The sequence below is a fragment of the Salvelinus fontinalis genome, chromosome 21, assembly GCF_029448725.1.
Source record: "Salvelinus fontinalis isolate EN_2023a chromosome 21, ASM2944872v1, whole genome shotgun sequence".
NCBI classification, from domain to species: Eukaryota; Metazoa; Chordata; class Actinopteri; order Salmoniformes; family Salmonidae; genus Salvelinus; species Salvelinus fontinalis.
This window is the reverse complement of record NC_074685.1, coordinates 24,668,626-24,687,463: the sequence shown is the minus strand read 5'-3', so window position 1 is coordinate 24,687,463 and position 18,838 is coordinate 24,668,626. Positions and strand designations below refer to the sequence as shown.

Sequence of the window (18,838 nt, the reverse complement as noted above, 5' to 3'; positions counted from 1 at the left end):
CCTGCCCAGAGGACTGATGATTAGCTTCCTCCCAAATTCTCAGGATCCATGTTGGAGATTTCCATTAGGGAAGTAGCAGAAGCTGGGGAACTTGTGTGTGTGTGTCTTCGTGTGCATACATTTGTGCATGTATGCTCGCGTGCTTGGATGCACACGTGTTTGTGTGTGTGTGTGTGTGTGTGTGTGTGTGTGTGTGTGTGTGTGTGTGTGTGTGTGTGTGTGTGTGTGTCAGAGGCCTGTGTCAGTGCCAGAGCTAGCAGCACATGGCCAGAGCCTGTTTTCAGCAAAGCTGATTTGAGAGTTCCGTCGATGGAGAGCAATTTTGCCTCAGCCGTTGGCTTAAGAGTTGTTTTGTTTGCTCCTACGTCTGTAAATGCTGGAACAGCTTGTGTGGGACAATGCCACACACAGGCTGCCCAGGGGGCACTGCCAGGGCCAAGCAGTGTGGCCACAAACTTAAATTCACATGATGAGAGAGCCAGAACTTCATCACAACAGTGTTAAACATTTGTTTCCACAAACAGATTTGGCCTCAATTGTGCAATGTGCTTGAGACAAAGAAAAATTCATGAGCTTGTAATGTTAACTGGTTGTGTGCTGGAAATGAGGATATCATAGGAGGAATAATCTCTCAGTGATTCCACTGATATCCATGGATATCCAACAATTCTACTAAACACCTCAATGTGAGACATGCATTCATGTGTTTCTCCTGTGTGTTCTAGTGGCGTGTATTGACTTTGGTCTGTCAGCCGTGCTGGGCATCGCCTTTGGAGGCTTCCTGATCGGAGTTCTGCTCATCGGAGCTCTGTGGTTCATCAAGATCCGCACAGGTGAGTCGGAGTCCCACTATCTCTTTTGTGGTGTTACATTTACATACCATACAAAAGGGTTTTTCGAGGTCTATTTCCCTTTTCATTCAAACTTAATTTTAAAACAGTATTATTTTGTTTTATGGGATCTAGGATACCCCACCGGACTGGATGTAGGGTCGACTACTGCGAACCTCTCGAGTAAGATGCTAGTCACTGTTTCTGGTTGATGCCAGTCCCAGTTAAATGTATAGATTTCTATTTTCCTTGAAGGGGGAATAGTAAAGTAGGCAAACCATGTGGATGAGGTAAACCTGTCTCCTCCTCCTTTTCTGATCTTTCTCATGATCACTATCCCTCAAACAACCAACCAACCAGTCAATCAGTCTTTATTATCCCAGAAGCAGTTGGTTTGCAAGCTGAAATTGAGTTTGATAAATTGGTTAACATAAATCAAAAAATTGTCCTTTCTCTCCAGGATGTCCTTGCTCTCTGACCAGCAAACGGCAACCTGTCTCCAACAACCCCTCCCCCTCTGAGAACAGTAGTGCCAATGCCAGCATTGGCAGCACTCAAAGCACGCCAACAAGCAGCATGGCATGACACCATCACCAACACCGTCCCCCCTCTCCGTCACACTGAGGGGGCTCCATGCTATTTGGTTGCTCTTTCACAATGCTTAAGAAAGCATTACCCCCTCTCTTTAGTCACACCCCATCACGCACCCTTCCTCACCAACCTGAGGGGGGGTTAGGTCGGGGAGGAACAGCTGTAGTCTAGTCCAGGCTCCTAACACCCTCCTCTCCGGCCTCCCAGCAAACGTTCCAGACCGGAAGTCGGAGAGGGTGGGGGAGAAAATGCCCTGGCTCCCAGCAACAGGAAAAACAAAGCATATCCCCAAGAACTAACAGGAAATTCACTGCATTCTTTTCAATGAATTGTGCCTCTCTGATGGCGGCACAATAAGAGTGAGTCAGGGGGGGGAAAAAGACAAAAGATTTACTTTAAAAACATTATTAGATAAACTGTTTTGGCTCTCAACATCCACAATTGTTGTGATAGGAAATGTCAAGGCCCCTTTTTCCAGGCAATTTAGAGATATATTCTGGACTGACATCCGTTCTTTGACGTTGACTGTAGTTTGAATTAAAATTTGTATTACTGTATATGGGTGGCTGGAAGACACCATGTCAGATTTAAAAATTTCAGACAGTAAAAAGCTAGAATATCCCATGTTCTCTTCCAACACCAAGGGGAATCTGTATTCATGGGATTTAGGAAAGATTGGGAAAAGGCTACCTCTTAATTTATGTAGATATCGGATTGTTAAGCATAAGCTTGACAATGGCTTCTTCTGGTGAGCTAGTGAGATAAATAAAAACAATTTTCTCTTTCATTCCATTTCACTTGAGTTACATCATATTGTTTTGCTCAGAGCCATCTCTTACATACAAGCAGAATTTATAACAAAACATTTCTTGCAAGTCAAATGTTTCACTATGTATACAAAAGTATGTGGACACCCTTTCAAATTAGTGGATTCGGCCATTTCAGCCACACCGTTGCTGACAGGTGTATACATTTGAGCACACAGCCATGCAATCTCCATAGACAAAAATTGGCAGTAGAATAAGTGCTGTTATTGTGAAGTGAAAACGTCTAGGATCAACAACGGCTCAGCCGCGAAGTAGTAGACCACACAAGCTCACAGAACGGGATCACCGAGTGCTGAAGCGCGTAGCACGTTAAAATCGTCTGTCCTAGGTTGCAACACTCACACAGAATTCCAAACCTCCTCTGGAAGTAACGTCAGCACAATAACTGTTTGTCTGGAGCTTCATGAAATGGCCGAGCAGCTGCACACAATCCTAAACTCACCATGCGCCATGTCAAGCATCGGATGGAGTGTTGTAAAGATCGCCGCCATTGGACTCCGGAGCAGTGGATATGCTCAGTGGAAACGATCAATTGTCACACCGATTGCGAGCCAGGCCTAAATCGCCCAACATCAGTGTCCGACCTCACGAATGCTTTTGTGGCTGAATGGAAGTAAGTCCCTGCAGCAATGTTCCAGCATCTAGTGGAAAGCCTTCACAGAAGAGTGGATTATGTTATAGCAGCAAAGGGGGGACCAACTCCATATTAATGCCCATAAATTTGGAAGGAGATGTTAAACGAGCAGGTGTCCACATACTTTTGGTCATGTAGTGTACTTGAGCCTTAGCAAAGAGTTGGTTTTATGGTAATTAAAAAAATATATAATATTTATCTCAAATTGTATTATGTCTAGATACACATTTCACTTTTTGCAATGCAAACCAAAGTCAACACTAAAGCAAAAGTTGTTACCAAAGAAATTGCGCTACATTTTTAAAGATGAAGTTTGAAAATCAAAATGATTGAACTCAGGAAAAACTGAGGCATTATTGTAATTTAGGGTGAAATTATTTATGTCAAGTGCCAAGGAAAATGGAAATCAGATAGATTGAATCGTAAGTGCAAACCCGTTCTATGTGTAAGTGTACAAATGTAAATGTATTTTGATTGTATTGCCTTGTTTTTACCTCTTTGAAATTGCTCTCACAATACAAAGTAAAGCCTTGTGGTTATGACCTGCTGGGTATAAAGTGATACCCCTGTGATATTCCCTTCAAACATTCCATTCAGCCGTATCTCCTAAAGAGATAGCAATACTGTACCATAAGTATACAGTATATAATTAAAATGTTATTGTAATGATTGTACTAGTTATTTTATAGTTCAGTATGCCAATGTACAGAAACACAGAGTCTAATCTATATTTGTTAAGCAGTTAATAATTCATTCGTAATTAATTTGTTTTGATACCATCACCAAAAGCAGCGATCTTAAAACCAAGTGAGCTTCCTCAACCCAACATTGTGTTTTTAATGCCCCAACGTGTTTTTTACATTTTATTTTTAAAATTATGTAGCTATTAATGCGTTGTGTGTGTGTTTCTGTGCATATGCACGAGTGAGTGCATGCATGCAAGTGTGCATATGTGTGTGTGTGTTTGTGCATACAAGCATGTGTGTGTGTGTGTGTGAATGTACTCTAAGATGTGTACACTCAGAGGAAAACATTAGAAATTGCCACTTGAGTATTTGTGTAATATGAGGAGTTAATTCTATATGTAATGTCAATGCAGTTTATTTTGTAGGAGAGTTGTTTCTTATATTCTTATTTTATAAATTCCATAGCTTCTGTGTTATTCTCCATATGTTCCAAAGAACTAGGACTATTCCCTATTACTAAATGCAGTTTTTTACTTGTATTCATTTGTAACCAGATGGCCATTGATTTATACTTTCTATATTCCAGTTTAAATTGTATGATTTGTTTTGTTATTAATTTCTATAAACATCATTAAAACTACCATCAAGTCGCTAAATCCAAACTCCAGAGCCCACATTACTGGTGTTATGTAAACAGTTATTGTTGCTCTAACTTATTCCGTTCAACTTTACCCTCACCCTAAGCCCCCTACCATACAATAACAAAGCTAATCTTCTCTGATTCGAGATACTCTGTACTGGTGTGATAGGCTGATGCATTCCATTTGTCATACTGTGGACTAGGTCCCAGCAGCACTTAATCTTTTGGGGTGTACAGAAACTAACCTCATCCACCACCAATATGCAGCACCCACCTGATGCACAGCAGCCATTGTGTGCCAACACCTTTAACTCATGACAGTCAGTGTATGAGTGGCGTCCCCTTGAGCTGAACCTCCAAACAGGCAAGCAACAGTGGATTGAGGGAGAGGTGTAGTATCAGACAGTCAGTGACAGCTAGGCTCTTTGTGAATACTGACAGAACACAGGGTAAATCAGATGGGCCGTCAGTTAATCCAGTCATTAACCCAGCAGATTCCTGCACGACCTCTGGCTCTGACTTCCTCTGCTCAGAGATGCACACGCACCAAGCAATCTTCCACACTCTGCCCGTTTCTCTGTTCTCACAATGATAGACATGGTGTATGTGTGTTTAAGACAGCGTACGTGCATCTGAGAGTGTGTGTCTATTGGGAAGGTGTCTTTATTTCAATCCAGAAAGGAGAGGGAATCTTTGTTATTGAGTGATCAACTCAACGCAGTTCTCAGGATAGGATGCTCCCAAATAAACAAGGTCTATGTGGGGGAGCAAAATGTCATCCAGTATTTCTGTGATCACATGCAATGGTAGTCATTCAAACAAGCTGATTATTTTTTTAGTTTTATGACATAATATGCTACTGCTTTCCACATCATTTCTGCCCTGAATTTAGCAGGCGCTATCAACAAAGATCAGTTGAAAAAAGTTGTGATACACTACTTTCTGCAAATGGTCAGTGTGAACCAGAGTGACTTGACACAACGCAAGCCAAACAAGCTGTACAAACAAAACGGAAATAAAGGGGTTCTAGTCTGCCATGAAGCGTTCATCCATGTGTGCGGTTAAGAGTCTAGCTACATTTTCAGCTATTATACATTGTATCAAAACATTCAAGGACCATTTTCTCAAAAGTGTGGTTACTAGTTTATCAACTTGCAAATAATTACTTTCCCATTTTCCTCAACCATGGTGTATGATTTTCAATTTTGTACATCTGAGTCTCTGCTTTTATCCAATGTAAAACCACCATTTCAAATGTTGCTACAAAAGATCGAATCGAGGTAGTCGGTCACATATTTTGTAACTAATAGAATTCATAAAACCTGAATACATTAAAACTCCTCTGGAGAGAGAGGGAGAATGAAGTGGCCAAGTACTGTATCTGAACCCTAGTTAACCATTAGGTCACCCCGCCCCCCCCCACACACACACACACACAGTTCCCTCCACAGGAATTTTATTCACAGGAATACCTTTTTATGTAATAAAAATTATTCTGAAACGAAAGCAGTGACATAAAGTCCTTTTCCTCATAGTGATCTGTACTGGGCTGCTGTTTTAGAAATAAGGCCTTAGATAACGGAGCTTGGATGCACTTGTGTTTAATGTATTTCTCTACACAGAATGTCACGTCTCAGGATTGTTAACGTTGTTAGAGTCTGTCATCTTAACAAAATGGCTGCTCCAATTAAAATAAAAAAAATGCATTGTTCTCGTGGCACAGGGAAATCCATATTTCCTTTTAAGGCGCATTGAACAAACTCAAATTATACCATATGTATGTGTATGTTGTCTTTTGAAAAATGTATATATGATTTGTGTATCAAACATCTTAATAAAATGAATAAACCAAAGGAATTGTTTGTGACTCTTATTGTCATATCTTCAGATCTACAGTATTATGATTCCCTTGCTGCATTACATGTAAGAATGTAAGAACAGGGTTGAAGACACAACATAGCTGCTGTGAGACTCAAGCCACTGCTATATATTGGGTCTCCAACAATGTTAGACACATAGTATCAGAGAGCAATTATAATATAGGCTAGCAAGCTGGGCCGTGCACTTTCACAGGCAAGGCAGGGAGCATCACACATGAAGTCAGCCAGCAGCAGCATGCTTTTAGTCTTCAATTAATCACTTCCGATCATGGGAAGAAAGGAACAATGTGTTTTTAAACTAGAGCAGTTGGAATTTGTGTATTCCTAAGTAGCACACAATGATTAATTTGGTTTTCAAGGATTCGTGCTGTCCGTAAATTGCAAAGTTCACTTTTCCACCCCCGTGCTGTTGAAGGTCAGCATTACATGAGATATAGCACACCCTTATTACTGTATGTCAAAGTATACATTCATACTGCTTATTTGAGCATGTCTATGGACAGATTAACTGCCTATAATATGCAGTGCATTCGGAAAGTATTCAGACCCCTTCCCTTTTTCCACATTATGTTATGTTACAGCCTTATTCTAAAATTGATAAAATAAAATAAAAATCTCTTAAATCTACACACAATACCCCATAATGACAAAGAGAACACTCGTTTTTAGAAATATTTGCAAATGTGTTAAACCTAAAAAACAGAAATACCTTAAGTATTCAGACCCTTTGCTATGAGACTCGAAGATAAGATCAGGTGTATCCTGTTTCCATTGATCATCCTTGAGATGTTTCTACAACTTTATTGGAGTCCACCTGTGGTAAATTCAATTGATTGGACATAATTTGGAAAGGCACACACCTACAGTTGAAGTCGGAAGTTTACATACACTTAGGTTGGAGTCATTAAAACTCGTTTTTCAACCACTCCACAAATATCTTGTTAACAAACTATAGTTTAAGGAAAGTCGATAGCACATCTACTTTGTGCACGACCCAAGTAATTTTTCCAACAATTGTTTACAGACAGATTATTTCACTTATAATTCACTGTATCACAATTCCAGTGGGTCAGAAGTTTACATACACTAAATTGACTGTGCCTTTAAACAGCTTGGAAAATTCCAGAAAAGTATGTCATGGCTTTAGAAGCTTCTGATAGCTAATTGACATCATTTGTGTCATTTAGAGGTGTACCTGTGGATGTATTTCAAGGCCTACCTTCAAACTCAGTGCCTCTTTGCTTGACATCATGGGAAAATGAAAAGAAATCAGCCAAGACATCAGAAAAAAACTTGTAGACCTACACAAGTCTGGTTTATCCTTGGGAGCAATTTACAAACGCTTGAAGGTACCACGTTCATCTGTACAAACAATAGTATGCAAGTATAAACATCATGGGACCACACAGCCGTCATACAGCTCAGGAATGAGACGCGTTCTGTCTCCTAGAAATGAACGTAGTGCAAATCAATCCCAGAACAACAACAAAGGACCTTGTGAACATGCTGGAGGAAACAGGTGCAAAAGTATCTATATCCACAGTAAAACGAGTCCAATATCGACATAACCTGAAAGGCCGCTCAGCAAGGAAGAAGCCACTGCTCCAAAACCGCCATAAAAAAGCCAGATTAGTAGTGTGCAACTAACTGCACATGGGAACAAAGATCGTACTTTTTGGAGAAATGTCCTCTGGTCTGATGAAACAAAAATATAACTGTTTGGCCATAATAACCATCGTTATGTTTGGAGGAAAAAGGGGGACGTTTGCAAGCCGAAAAACACCATCCCAACCTTGAAGCATGGGAGTGGCAGCATCATGATATGGGGGTGCTTTGCTGCAGGAGGGACTGGTGCACTTCACAAAATAGATGACTTCATGAGGAAGGAAAATTATGTGGATATATTGAAGCAACATCTCAAGACATCAGTCAGGAAGTTAAAGCTTGGTCACAAATGGGTCATCCAAATGGACAATGACCCCAAGCATACTTCCAAAGTTGTGCCAAAATGGCTTAAGGTCATCAAAGTCAAGGTATTGGAGTGGCCATCACAAAGCCCTGACCTTAATCCCGAAGCAAATGTGTGGTCAGAACTGAAAAAACATGTGCGAGCAAGGAGGTCTACAAACCTGACTCAGTTACACCAGCTCTGTCAGGAGGAATGGGCCACAATTCACGCAACTTATTGTGGGAAGCTTGTGGAAGGCTACCCGAAACATTAGACCTATGTTAAACAATTCAACAATTAAAGTCAATGCTGCCAAATACCAATTGAGTGTATATAAACTTGGGAATGTGATGCCCCACTGGGAATGTGATGAAATAAATTAAAGCTGAAATAAATCATTCTCTCTACTATTATTCTGACATTTCAGATTCTTAAAATAAAGTGGTGATCCTATCTGACCTAAGACAGGGATTAAATATCAGGAATTGTGATAAACTGATTTTAAATGTATTTGGCTAAGGTGTATGTAAACCTCTGACTTCAACTGTATATAAGGTCCAATAGTTGACAGTCCAAGTCAGAGCAAAAACCAAGCCATGAGGTTGAAGGAGTTGTCCATATAGCTCCGAGACAGGATTGTGTCGAGGTATAGATCTAGGGAAGGGTACCAAAACATTTCTGCAGCACTGAAGGTCCCCAAGAACACAGTGGCCTCCATCATTCTTAAATGGAAGAAGTTTAGAATCATCAAGAGTCTTCCTAGAACTGTCTGCCCGGCCAAACTGAACAATCGGGGGAGAAGGGCCTTCGTCAGGGAGGTGACCAAGAAACCGATGGTCACTCTGACAGAGCTCCAGAATTCTTCTGTGGAGATGGGAGATCCTTCGAGAAGGACAACCATCTCTGCAGCACTCCACCAATCAGGCCTTTAATGTAGAGTGGCCAGACAGAAGCCACTCCTCAGTAAAAGGCACATGACAGCCCACTTGGAGTTTGCCAAAAGGCACCTAAAGGATTCTCAGACCATGAGAAACAAGATTCTCTGGTCTGATGAAACCCTAATTGAACTCTTTGGCCTGAATGCTAAGCGTCACATCTGGAGGAAACCTGGCACCATCCCTATGGTGAAGCAGCATCATGCTGTGGGGATGTTTTTCAGCGACAAGGACTGGGAGACTAGTCAGGATCGAGGGAAAGATGAACGGAGTAAAGTACAGAGAGATCCTTGATGAAAACCTGCTCCAGAGCGCTCAGGACCTCAGACTGGGGCAAAAGTTTACCTTCCAACAGGACAATGACCCTAATCACACAGCCAAAGACAATGCAGGAGGGGTTCAGGACAAGTCTCTGAATGTACTTGAGTGGCTCAGTCAGAGCCCGGACTTGAACCTGATCGAACATCTCTGGAGAGACCTGAAAACAGCTGTGCATCGACGCTCCCCATCCAACCTGACAGAGCTTGTACTAAGTAAAGGGTCTGAATACTAATGCATGTTGACAAACATGTAGTTAATGATCTAAACATCTGCCTTAAATTATTTAAAATTAATTGGTTTTTATTTCGAATTGGGAACCTGCACTCAATGGTGAAAATGGTCTGTTAAAGTCATATCAGCCCATCGGGTATGAAATGTTTTAGGTCTTATATCTGCGGTAACACTGTTTCAGTGCTTGCATGGAGTGCTTCAACAGGGCAAACCATATTAGAGGTCGAGTTATAACTGAGCCTATCTAATACATGAATTTAAATGAATTACGTAAAAATAAATTTGTTGAATTTTTGTGTAAATGACAACATAATTGCAGTTGGTACATTGCGTCCCGTAGTAGTCCAAACTCCGGAAGAATATTAACTAAATAGAAATGTTTGGTTCTAGAAACAGAAGTTGTGGAGTGTTTAAGGTTCATCATTGTCACTCCTGGGATGTTTCTCTAGACTCCAATGTGTTTCTCAGTACTTCCACTGAAACATACAGTACCACTTACATTACAGTACATATCAACTAAAGACAGCTACTGTACTATATTACTGGAAAATACTGACTGGTTCTAGCCCCAGGGAACGTGCAGCAACCTACGGTCTAGTTCACGATTAGCCAATAGCAGTAGACCATAGAGAAACCCTTGGCTTTTCTACAACGGTGTTGAGCTTAATGTATGTTCAGTCCCAGGAGACAGTTAATGCTCATTTAAAATGTACCACAAGGCTTGGCATTTCCTTTGACTTGAAACTAGGAAATCTATATGAAATGTGCTGGAAATGTAATTTTCCCAATTGCCTTTTGTAGCCTACTACCGCAATAGCATCATTCCAGGTATTTCACAACTCTGTTCCAATCCTTTATTAGAGGGTTCCATAGCAATAGTCATATTCTGACACTATATATTACAGTCTTCCCATTATAATATTATTTCCAAGTCCATATGACATGGTTGAAGCTATTCAATTTGAGTAGGGCAGACAAAGCAGGAAATTATCTCAGAAGGTAATGTTGACCCTGTCCTTTATGGAAATGGTCAGAGTACGTTCACTGTGTCTACTGACCTGTCATTTGTTTGAGTGGATCTGAATTATATGAAGATTGGCCCCGTCATTGGTCGTCTGTCCTATGCTCTTAAATGGATAGGCCTACTTCATGGTTTACGGTTCCTTGTATGCAGTTTCCCCTGACAACCACCAGACAGTGCCAGATTGTCCCATATGCCAGTATCTTCCAGTGGGTCTCTGAAGACGACAACATGGAGAGGAATGCATGAGGAAACAGAATACAGGATGTGCATCAATGGATGTTGTTGTCAGGGGTTACCAGGGTTGGTCAGATGACTTTCTAAATGTAAAAAAATACTTTGTTGCTAGTTACCTGTCCAAAATGGTAATCAGTAATGCAATTTTGGATTACTGATTAATCTGATTAATTACTTTCAGTTACTTTTGGAATACTTCGCCCTGAAGAAGAAGACAAAAGGGATCTATCAAATACATTTGGTGTGTCATCACAGTTGTTTCAGACTTGTGGTCGCTTTCTTGGATGGAACAAACCAAAGCCTTTTGTGCCTTTTATCAATGCTGAATTGAATGTCATTTAGAAGAAGGTTTCTTAATGTATTTTTTCACAAACATCCTTTCTGCATTTAAAAGTAATCTAAGAAGTAATCTAGTTTTTCAAAAGTATTTCTAACCTTGTTACAATATTTTTGCTGCTAACATAACTGATTAAAGTTAGTTTTTTTGTAATCAGATTACATGTAACTGACCGCCTACTGTTTAGTGAGAAAAACATGTACAGTTGACAAAGCCGTGTATAAAGGTTAGAAACATAGTCCCAAAGTAGAGCCGTTCCCAAGATTTCTCTTGAAATTCTCTGTTACCAATATCATATTGAGAAGATGCGAGGCTACAAGACTGTGTTGTTAGTACAGACTGGGATATATTCCGGGATTCATCCGATAGCATTGAGGAGTTTACCACATCAGTCACGAGCTTCATCAATAAGTACATAGACAACGTCATCCCCACAGTGACCATACGAATGTATCCAAACCAAAAACCATGGATTAAAGGCAGTATCCACACTTGGCTAAAAGCTAGAGTTACCGCTTACGAGAACGGACACAGACTCATACAAGAAAGGCTGCTATGACCTCCGACGAGCCATCAAACATGAAAAAGGACAATATAGGAGGAAGGTGGAATCCTATTACACCGGCTCCGACGCTCGTCGGATGTGTCATGGATTGCAGACGATAATAAATTACAAAGGGAAACCCAGCCGTGAGATTCCCAGTGACGCAGAACTCCCAAACGAGCTAAATGCCCTTTATGCTCGCTTCGAAGGAAAACACTGAGTCTTGCATGACAACCCCTGTTGTTCCGGATGACTGTGTGTTCCGTGGCCTATGTGAGTAAGACTTTTCAACAGGTTAACACATGCAAGGCCGCAGTACCAGATGGATTACGAGGACGCATACTCAGAGCATGTGCTGACAAGCTGGCAAGTATCTTCACTGACATTTTCAACATTTCCCTGACCCAGTCTGTAGTACCTACATGTTTCGAGAAGACTACCATAGTCCCTGTGCCCAAGGATGTCAAGGTAGCCTGTCTAAATGACTATTGCCCCGTAGCACTCATATCTGTGGCCATGAAATGCTTTGAAAGGTTGGCCAATGCTCACATTAACACCATCATCACAGACACCCTGGCCCCACTCCAATTCGCATACCGACCCAACAGATCCACAGATGACGCAATATCTATTGTACTCCACACTGCCCTTTCCCACCTGGACATAAGGAAAACCTAAGTGAGAATGCTGTTCCTTGATTCCAGCTCAGCATTCAACACCATAGTGCCCCACAAGCTCATCACTAAGCTAAAGACCCTGGTATTAAATACCTCCCTCTGCAACTGGATCCTGGATTTCCTGAAGGGCAGCGCACGACGCCAACACCATCATTAAGGTTGCCGACGACACAACAATGGTAAGGAGGTTAGAGACCTGGCAGTGTGGTGCCAGGACAACAACCTCTCCCTTAACATCAACAAGACAAAAGGAGCTGATTGTGGACTACAGGAAACGGAGGACCAAGCACACCCCTATCCACAGGCTGTAGTGGAACAGGTCGAGAGCTTCAAGTTCTTTGGTGTGCACATCACTAAGGAATTATCATGGTTCCCACACACCAACACAGACATGAAGAGGGAATTACAATGCCTCTTCCCCCTCAGGAGGCTAAAAAGATTTGTCATGGGCCCTCAGATCCTAAAAAAAAGTTATACAGCTGCACCATTGAGAGCATCTTGACGCATTACTGCTTGGTATGGCAACTGCTTGGCATCCGACCGCAAGGCGCTACAGAGGCTAGTGTGTATGGCCCAGTACATCACTGGGGCTGAGCTCCCTGCCATCCAGAACCTCTACACCAGGCAGTGTGAAACTTACTCCTTTGCCTGAAGTGTCTCCACTTGCTCCAGCAAATAGCTAGCTTTTCACTGTTGAGTAAGTTTGAGGGGTGAATGTAGCACATGGGAATGTGTGAAACTTATTCCTCAGCCTGAATTGTCCCCACTTGCAACAGCAAATAGCGTTCACACTCACCATATGCTGCTTCTACCCTGTTCTTTATTATGCTCATTATTATATATCCTGATGCCTAGTCACTTTACCTCTGCTTTTATGATCAAATACCTTGTAGCTGTGCACAGTGATATGATACTGATACTGGTACTCCCTGTATATACACTGAACAAAAATATAAATGCAACATACATCAATTTCAACGATTTTACTGAGTTACAGTTTCAGAAAATTGAAATAAATAAATTAGGCCCTAATCTATGGATTTCACTACTGAGAATATTGGATCTGTTGGTCACATATACCATCAAAAAAAGGTAGGGGTGTGGATCAGAAAACCAGTCAGTGTCTGGTGTGACCACCATTTGCTTCATGCATGCAGCGTGATACATCTCCTTTGCATAGAGTTGATCAGGCTGTTGATTGTGTACTGTGGAATGTTGTCCCACTCCTCTTCAATGCTGTGTGAAGTTGCTGGATATTGGCGGGAACTGGAACAGGCTGTCGTACACGGCGATCCAGATCATCCCAAACATGCTCAATGGTGACATGTTTGGTGAGTACGCAGGCCATGGAAGAACTGGAACATTTTCAGCTTCCAGAATTGTGTACAAATCCTTGAGACATGTGGCCGTGTATTATCATGCTGAAACATTAGGTGATGTCAGTGGATGAATGGCACAACAATGGGCCTCAGGACCTAGTCACAGTATCTCTGTTCATTCATATCGCCATCGATAAAATGCAATTGTGTTTATTGTCCGTAGCTTATGTCTGCCCATACCATAACCCCACCATGGGGCACCCTGTTCAAAACGTTGACATCAGAAAACCGCTTGCCCACACAACGCCACCTGCCCGGTACAAATGAAACTGGGATTAATCCATGAAGAGCACTTCTCCAGCATGCCAGTGGCCATCGAAGGTGAACATTTGCCCACTGAAGTCAGCAACAATGCCGTTGTGAGGCCGGTTGTACGTACTGCCAAATTCTCTAAAACGACGTTGGAGTCGGCTTAGAAATTAACATTAAATTCTCTGGCAACAGTTTTGGTGGACATTCCTGCAGTCAGCATGCCATTTCCATGCTCCCTTAAACTTGAGACATCTGTGGCTTTGTGTGACAAAACTGCACATTTTAGAGTGGCCTTTTATTGTGCCCAGCAGAAGGTGCACCTGTGTAATGATCATGCTGTTTAATCAGCTTCTTGATTTGCCACACCTGTCAGGTGGATGGATAATCTTGGCAAAGGAGAAATGCTCACTAACAAGGATATAAACAAATGTGTCCACAGAATTTACATGTGGTGTTCATATTTTTGTTCAGTGTAGCTTCATTCTTGTTTGTTTTATTCCTCATGTTATTAATATTGGTATTTGTTGTACTTTTAACTCTGCACTGTTGTGAAGGGCTCGTAAGTAAGCATTTCAAGGTAAAATCTCCACCTGTTGTGTTCCCGCATGTGACAAATAACATTTTATTTGAATGTTCCTCTCAATAGATTGCATGAGTTGTGGTGGAAAACAGAAATAAATGTAAATTCATATTACAGATTTGAGTAAAGGTATAGAAAGGTCATATACTGAAATTATCTCCTCACCATGGGAGAGGGCTAATCACATTCATACCTGGGGAAAAGTATATTGGGCTTCATGCATCTTCCGGTGTTGTCTTTGAAACTTCTAGGTTTTGATGGATATGTTGCTAAATTTATCAGGGGGACTTTTACTGAACTAATACTACATTTTAATTTTAATTTATCTCACTGTGGGCAGTTAGCTAGCTACAATGTTAGGTTGCTTACTGTTGATTTCAATGCTTATGTTATTAAATAAAACCCCACAATTTAGGGAGACACAGCAATTCATGAGACTTCTCCATTCTACCAACATTTTGGGAAAGGATTTTCTTGCTCTTACTGGCTCAAAAGTTCTGGTCTGAAGACTCTGCTCCCTGAAAAGTAACGGTCCAGTTTTTGGGCCTTTTCATATTTTTATTCTGTGATATAACTCACCTGCGATGAAGGAGAAGGGGTGGAGGGAAAGAGCAGTTTGACCTGTTTGCTTACGTTTGTTTGCTTACGTACACCCCAGGAAGGGGATATTTCACCCGTAAATGTTTTTTATGTGATAGAAGATAGAAGATAGAAATTGGATATAAAATATTCATCTTCGAAGAGAGACACTTGGCTCATTTAATTTTTCAGTTTCCCTGAGGAAATTACAAACTTTGGGTGCTGTTTTGCATGATAGCGGTAAGCAGCTACCGGCTGCAATTAGCTAGCCAGCTATACAGGGGCGCCATGCACCCCAAAAATCTGAGGGGGCACAAAGTATGTGAGGATGGCTAGGGGATGCCCAGAGAATTTTTCATTTTTCAAACACCTGAAACAGCTTTTTCCCACAATCTAAAGCCTTAATCATGCTTAATCAGCCTTAATTATGCTTAATTCATAAAAAAAGCTGTCTATCCTCCTGAGTGATGTTTATTTTTATTTGTTATTAATATGCTTCTCTGAATCTCTGCTAAACTTTGGGTAAAATATTTTAAGGAATGTGAGTCTCATTCAGTAGCCTACCTTTAGTAATTGCTTGCTTTTCTAAAGTCTACCAACCTTGCCAGCCGGCATGCCAGCTAAGATACAGTTCCTTCAGAAAGTATTCACACGCCTCAACTTTTTCCAATTTTTTGTGTAACAACTAGAATTTAAAATTGATTCAATTAAGATTTTGTCAATGGCCTTCACACACTACCCCATAATGTCAAAGTGGAATTATGTTAGACTTTCTTTACAAATTAATAAGAAATGAAAACTGAAATGTGTTGAGTCAACCCTTTTGTTATGACAAGCCTAAATAAGTTCAGGAGTAAAAATGTGCTTAACAAGTCACAATAAGTTGCATGCACTCACTGTGTGCAAAAATTGTGTTTAACATGAAGGACTACCTCATCTCTGTACCACACATACAATTATCTATAAGGTCCCTCAGTCGAGCAGTGAATTTCAAACACAGATTAAACCACAAAGCCTAGGGAGGTTTTCCAATGCCTCACAAAGAAGGGCACCTATTGGTAGATCGGTAAACATAAAAAAGTAGACATTGAATATCCCTTTGAGCAGGGTGAAGTTACTTCACTTGCTCTCGGTTGCCGGAGAGGAAGGAAACCGCTCAGGGATATACACCATGATGCCAATGGTGACTTTAAAACAGTTACAGAGTTTAATGGCTGTGATAAAAGAAAACTGAGGATGGATCAACATTGTAGTTATTCCACAATACTAACCTAAATGATGGAGTGAAAAGAAGAAACCCTGTACATAATACAAATATTCCAAAACATGCATCCTGCTTGCAATAAGGCACTAATATGAAACCTCAAAAAATGTGGCAAATAAATTAACTTTATGTCCTGAATACAAAACATTACGTTTGTGGCAAAATCAGCACAACACATCACTGAGTATCACTTCATATTTTCAAGCATGGTGGTGGCTGTATCATGTTATGTGTATGCTTGTCATCGGCAAGGACTACATTTTTTTAGGATACAAAGAAACATAAAAGAGCTAAATACAAATACAATTCAGGAGGAAAACCTGGTCAGTCTGATTTCCAATGGACACTGGTAGAATTCAAGGGGTATGGATATGTTCTGAAGGCACTGTAGTTAGACAAGCTAGCTACTCTAACTTGATTGATAGCCTAAAATGGTTTCTTGGTAGCTAGTCATGGGCAGATTGGGAAACTATCTGGGCTAGCTGAAGCAAACTTAATAAAATTACTAGGTTGCTAGTAGTATTACAGAGAAACAACAGCACAAAATAGTAAAATAACATTGACAAATAGTTTTCAATGTAACAGGACAAATCTGAGGGGGCACGTGCCCTTGTGACCCCTATGGGGGTAAGCTATACACCTGTGAAGCAAATGACCAGCCTTGCATGAATGCTAGGTATCTAGTTAACACCAAATGCAAACAAACAAATGAGCTATACAGCTGAGTGAGTTGAATTAGCTCAAGTAAAAGTTGATAGCAGATTCCAAATAATTCACATCACTTCTCCTCTCAACTGAAGATGTCAGGGGATGTTTTTCTGCTGAGACATACGAAGAGGAGAGATAATGTCAGAGATCCTGCTTCTGCTGGAGTCTCAGTGAGTAACTTACTGGGGTGCATATGAGCACTAAGTGCAGTATAAGTGTCTGGAAATGCTGTAAACATCTGACTCGGTTTGTTATGAACAGGCTTTATAGAGATAATCAATCAAGATACATGTTGTTGTTTTGGGATAGCACTTCACAAATCAAAAGCAGTGGAGTAGAGAGTCCTGCAAGATCAAAGGTAGCAAACCAATTCTGTTCAAACTGTACAGTAGCTCTATATTTTCATGCAGTGGTCTGGGGAGGGGGTTACCAAATATATATATGATTGATCCTGTCGTGTGTAGCCTGGCAAGACTCCAGGCCAATTTAGATTCTATAAGCTAGATGTAAGCATGGCTGCAGCTACTTCCCCTGCTGGCTAAGCTGCCTCTCCCCAAGACTTTCACACCCTGAGGCACTCTAGTGCAGACACGGTTGTTTACTCACTTTGAGCTTGTGTACAGACAGAATTCAGACGAACGCACGTGCATGCACGTGTACAAACACAGATGCACGCATACCCACAAATATACAAGTGTGCGCACACAAACATACACACGCACACCCATAACCGGGGTTGGGGTAATTCTTCAAAATCTCTTAAATGTAACTAAATGTAATCTACTTAATCCCCAAAAGTAATTATTTATCATGAGAGGGCCATAAACAACAACTAGAAAGGCTGCATACTCCAAGAAAGGTTCAAACTCACCTTTCTGGTAAAAATTATTATAAATTGCTGCGGTGTAATCACTTTTGAGGACACAAGCTCAAGTACACAGTACAAAGATGATACAAATATGAGAATGAAATATTTTATATGATGTATTTCCTATTTAACAAAACTGTATGAATAAGGCTACATTTAGTATAATCAGTTTATAAAATGACTAACTACTTCCTTATAACTGTAAAATGCATATTTGTACTGTATATTTAGGGTTAGAGAAAATGGGCATATTTTCTAAAGGGCTTTCTTTATCAAAACGTCTGCCCCCATCATGGTTAATATCACACAGAGCTCTAGCTTGGCTTCCTGAAATCATTAGGAACTCGCCTTTCATCTCATATTAATCTTGTCCGTATACCAACAGAAAGTGTTTATTTGGGCTGCAAGCCCGAAGCCGGGCACAATATGACAACAGCCACTTCAAGTGCAGGGCGCGAAATTCAAAAGATATTTTTTTGAAATATTTTACTTTCACACATTAACAAGTCCAATACAGCAAATGAAAGATAAACATCTTGTGAATCCAGCCAACATGTCCGATTTTTAAAACGTTTTACAGCGAAAACACCAAGTATATTTATGTTAGCTCACCACCAAATACAAAAAAGGACAGACATTTTTCACAGCACAGGTAGCATGCACAAAACCAACCTAACTAACCAAGAACCAACCAAACTAACCAAGAAACAACTTCATCAGATGACAGTTTTATAACATGTTTTTCAATAAATCTATGTTATGTTCGAAAAATGTGCATATTTGAGCTATAAATCAGTTTTACATTGCAGCTACCATCACAGCTACAGTCAGAAATAGCACCGAAGCAGCCAGAGTAATTACAGACACCA

The 18,838-nt window shown here is 40.7% G+C and overlaps 1 protein-coding gene across 1 annotated transcript in view; it reads left to right on the top strand.

Moving 5' to 3' along the window:
• The window catches only part of LOC129818469 (endoglin-like), a 56,821-nt gene extending 50,760 nt beyond the window's left edge, over positions 1 to 6,061 (top strand). Inside the window, exons 12-14 of the mRNA XM_055874388.1 lie at positions 726 to 833; positions 966 to 1,013; positions 1,291 to 6,061. Coding sequence (XP_055730363.1) covers positions 726 to 833; positions 966 to 1,013; positions 1,291 to 1,415 — 281 coding nt within the window. The 3' untranslated portion in view covers positions 1,416 to 6,061. The remainder of the gene's footprint in view (positions 1 to 725; positions 834 to 965; positions 1,014 to 1,290) is intronic.
• The last annotated feature ends 12,777 nt before the right edge of the window (positions 6,062 to 18,838 follow it).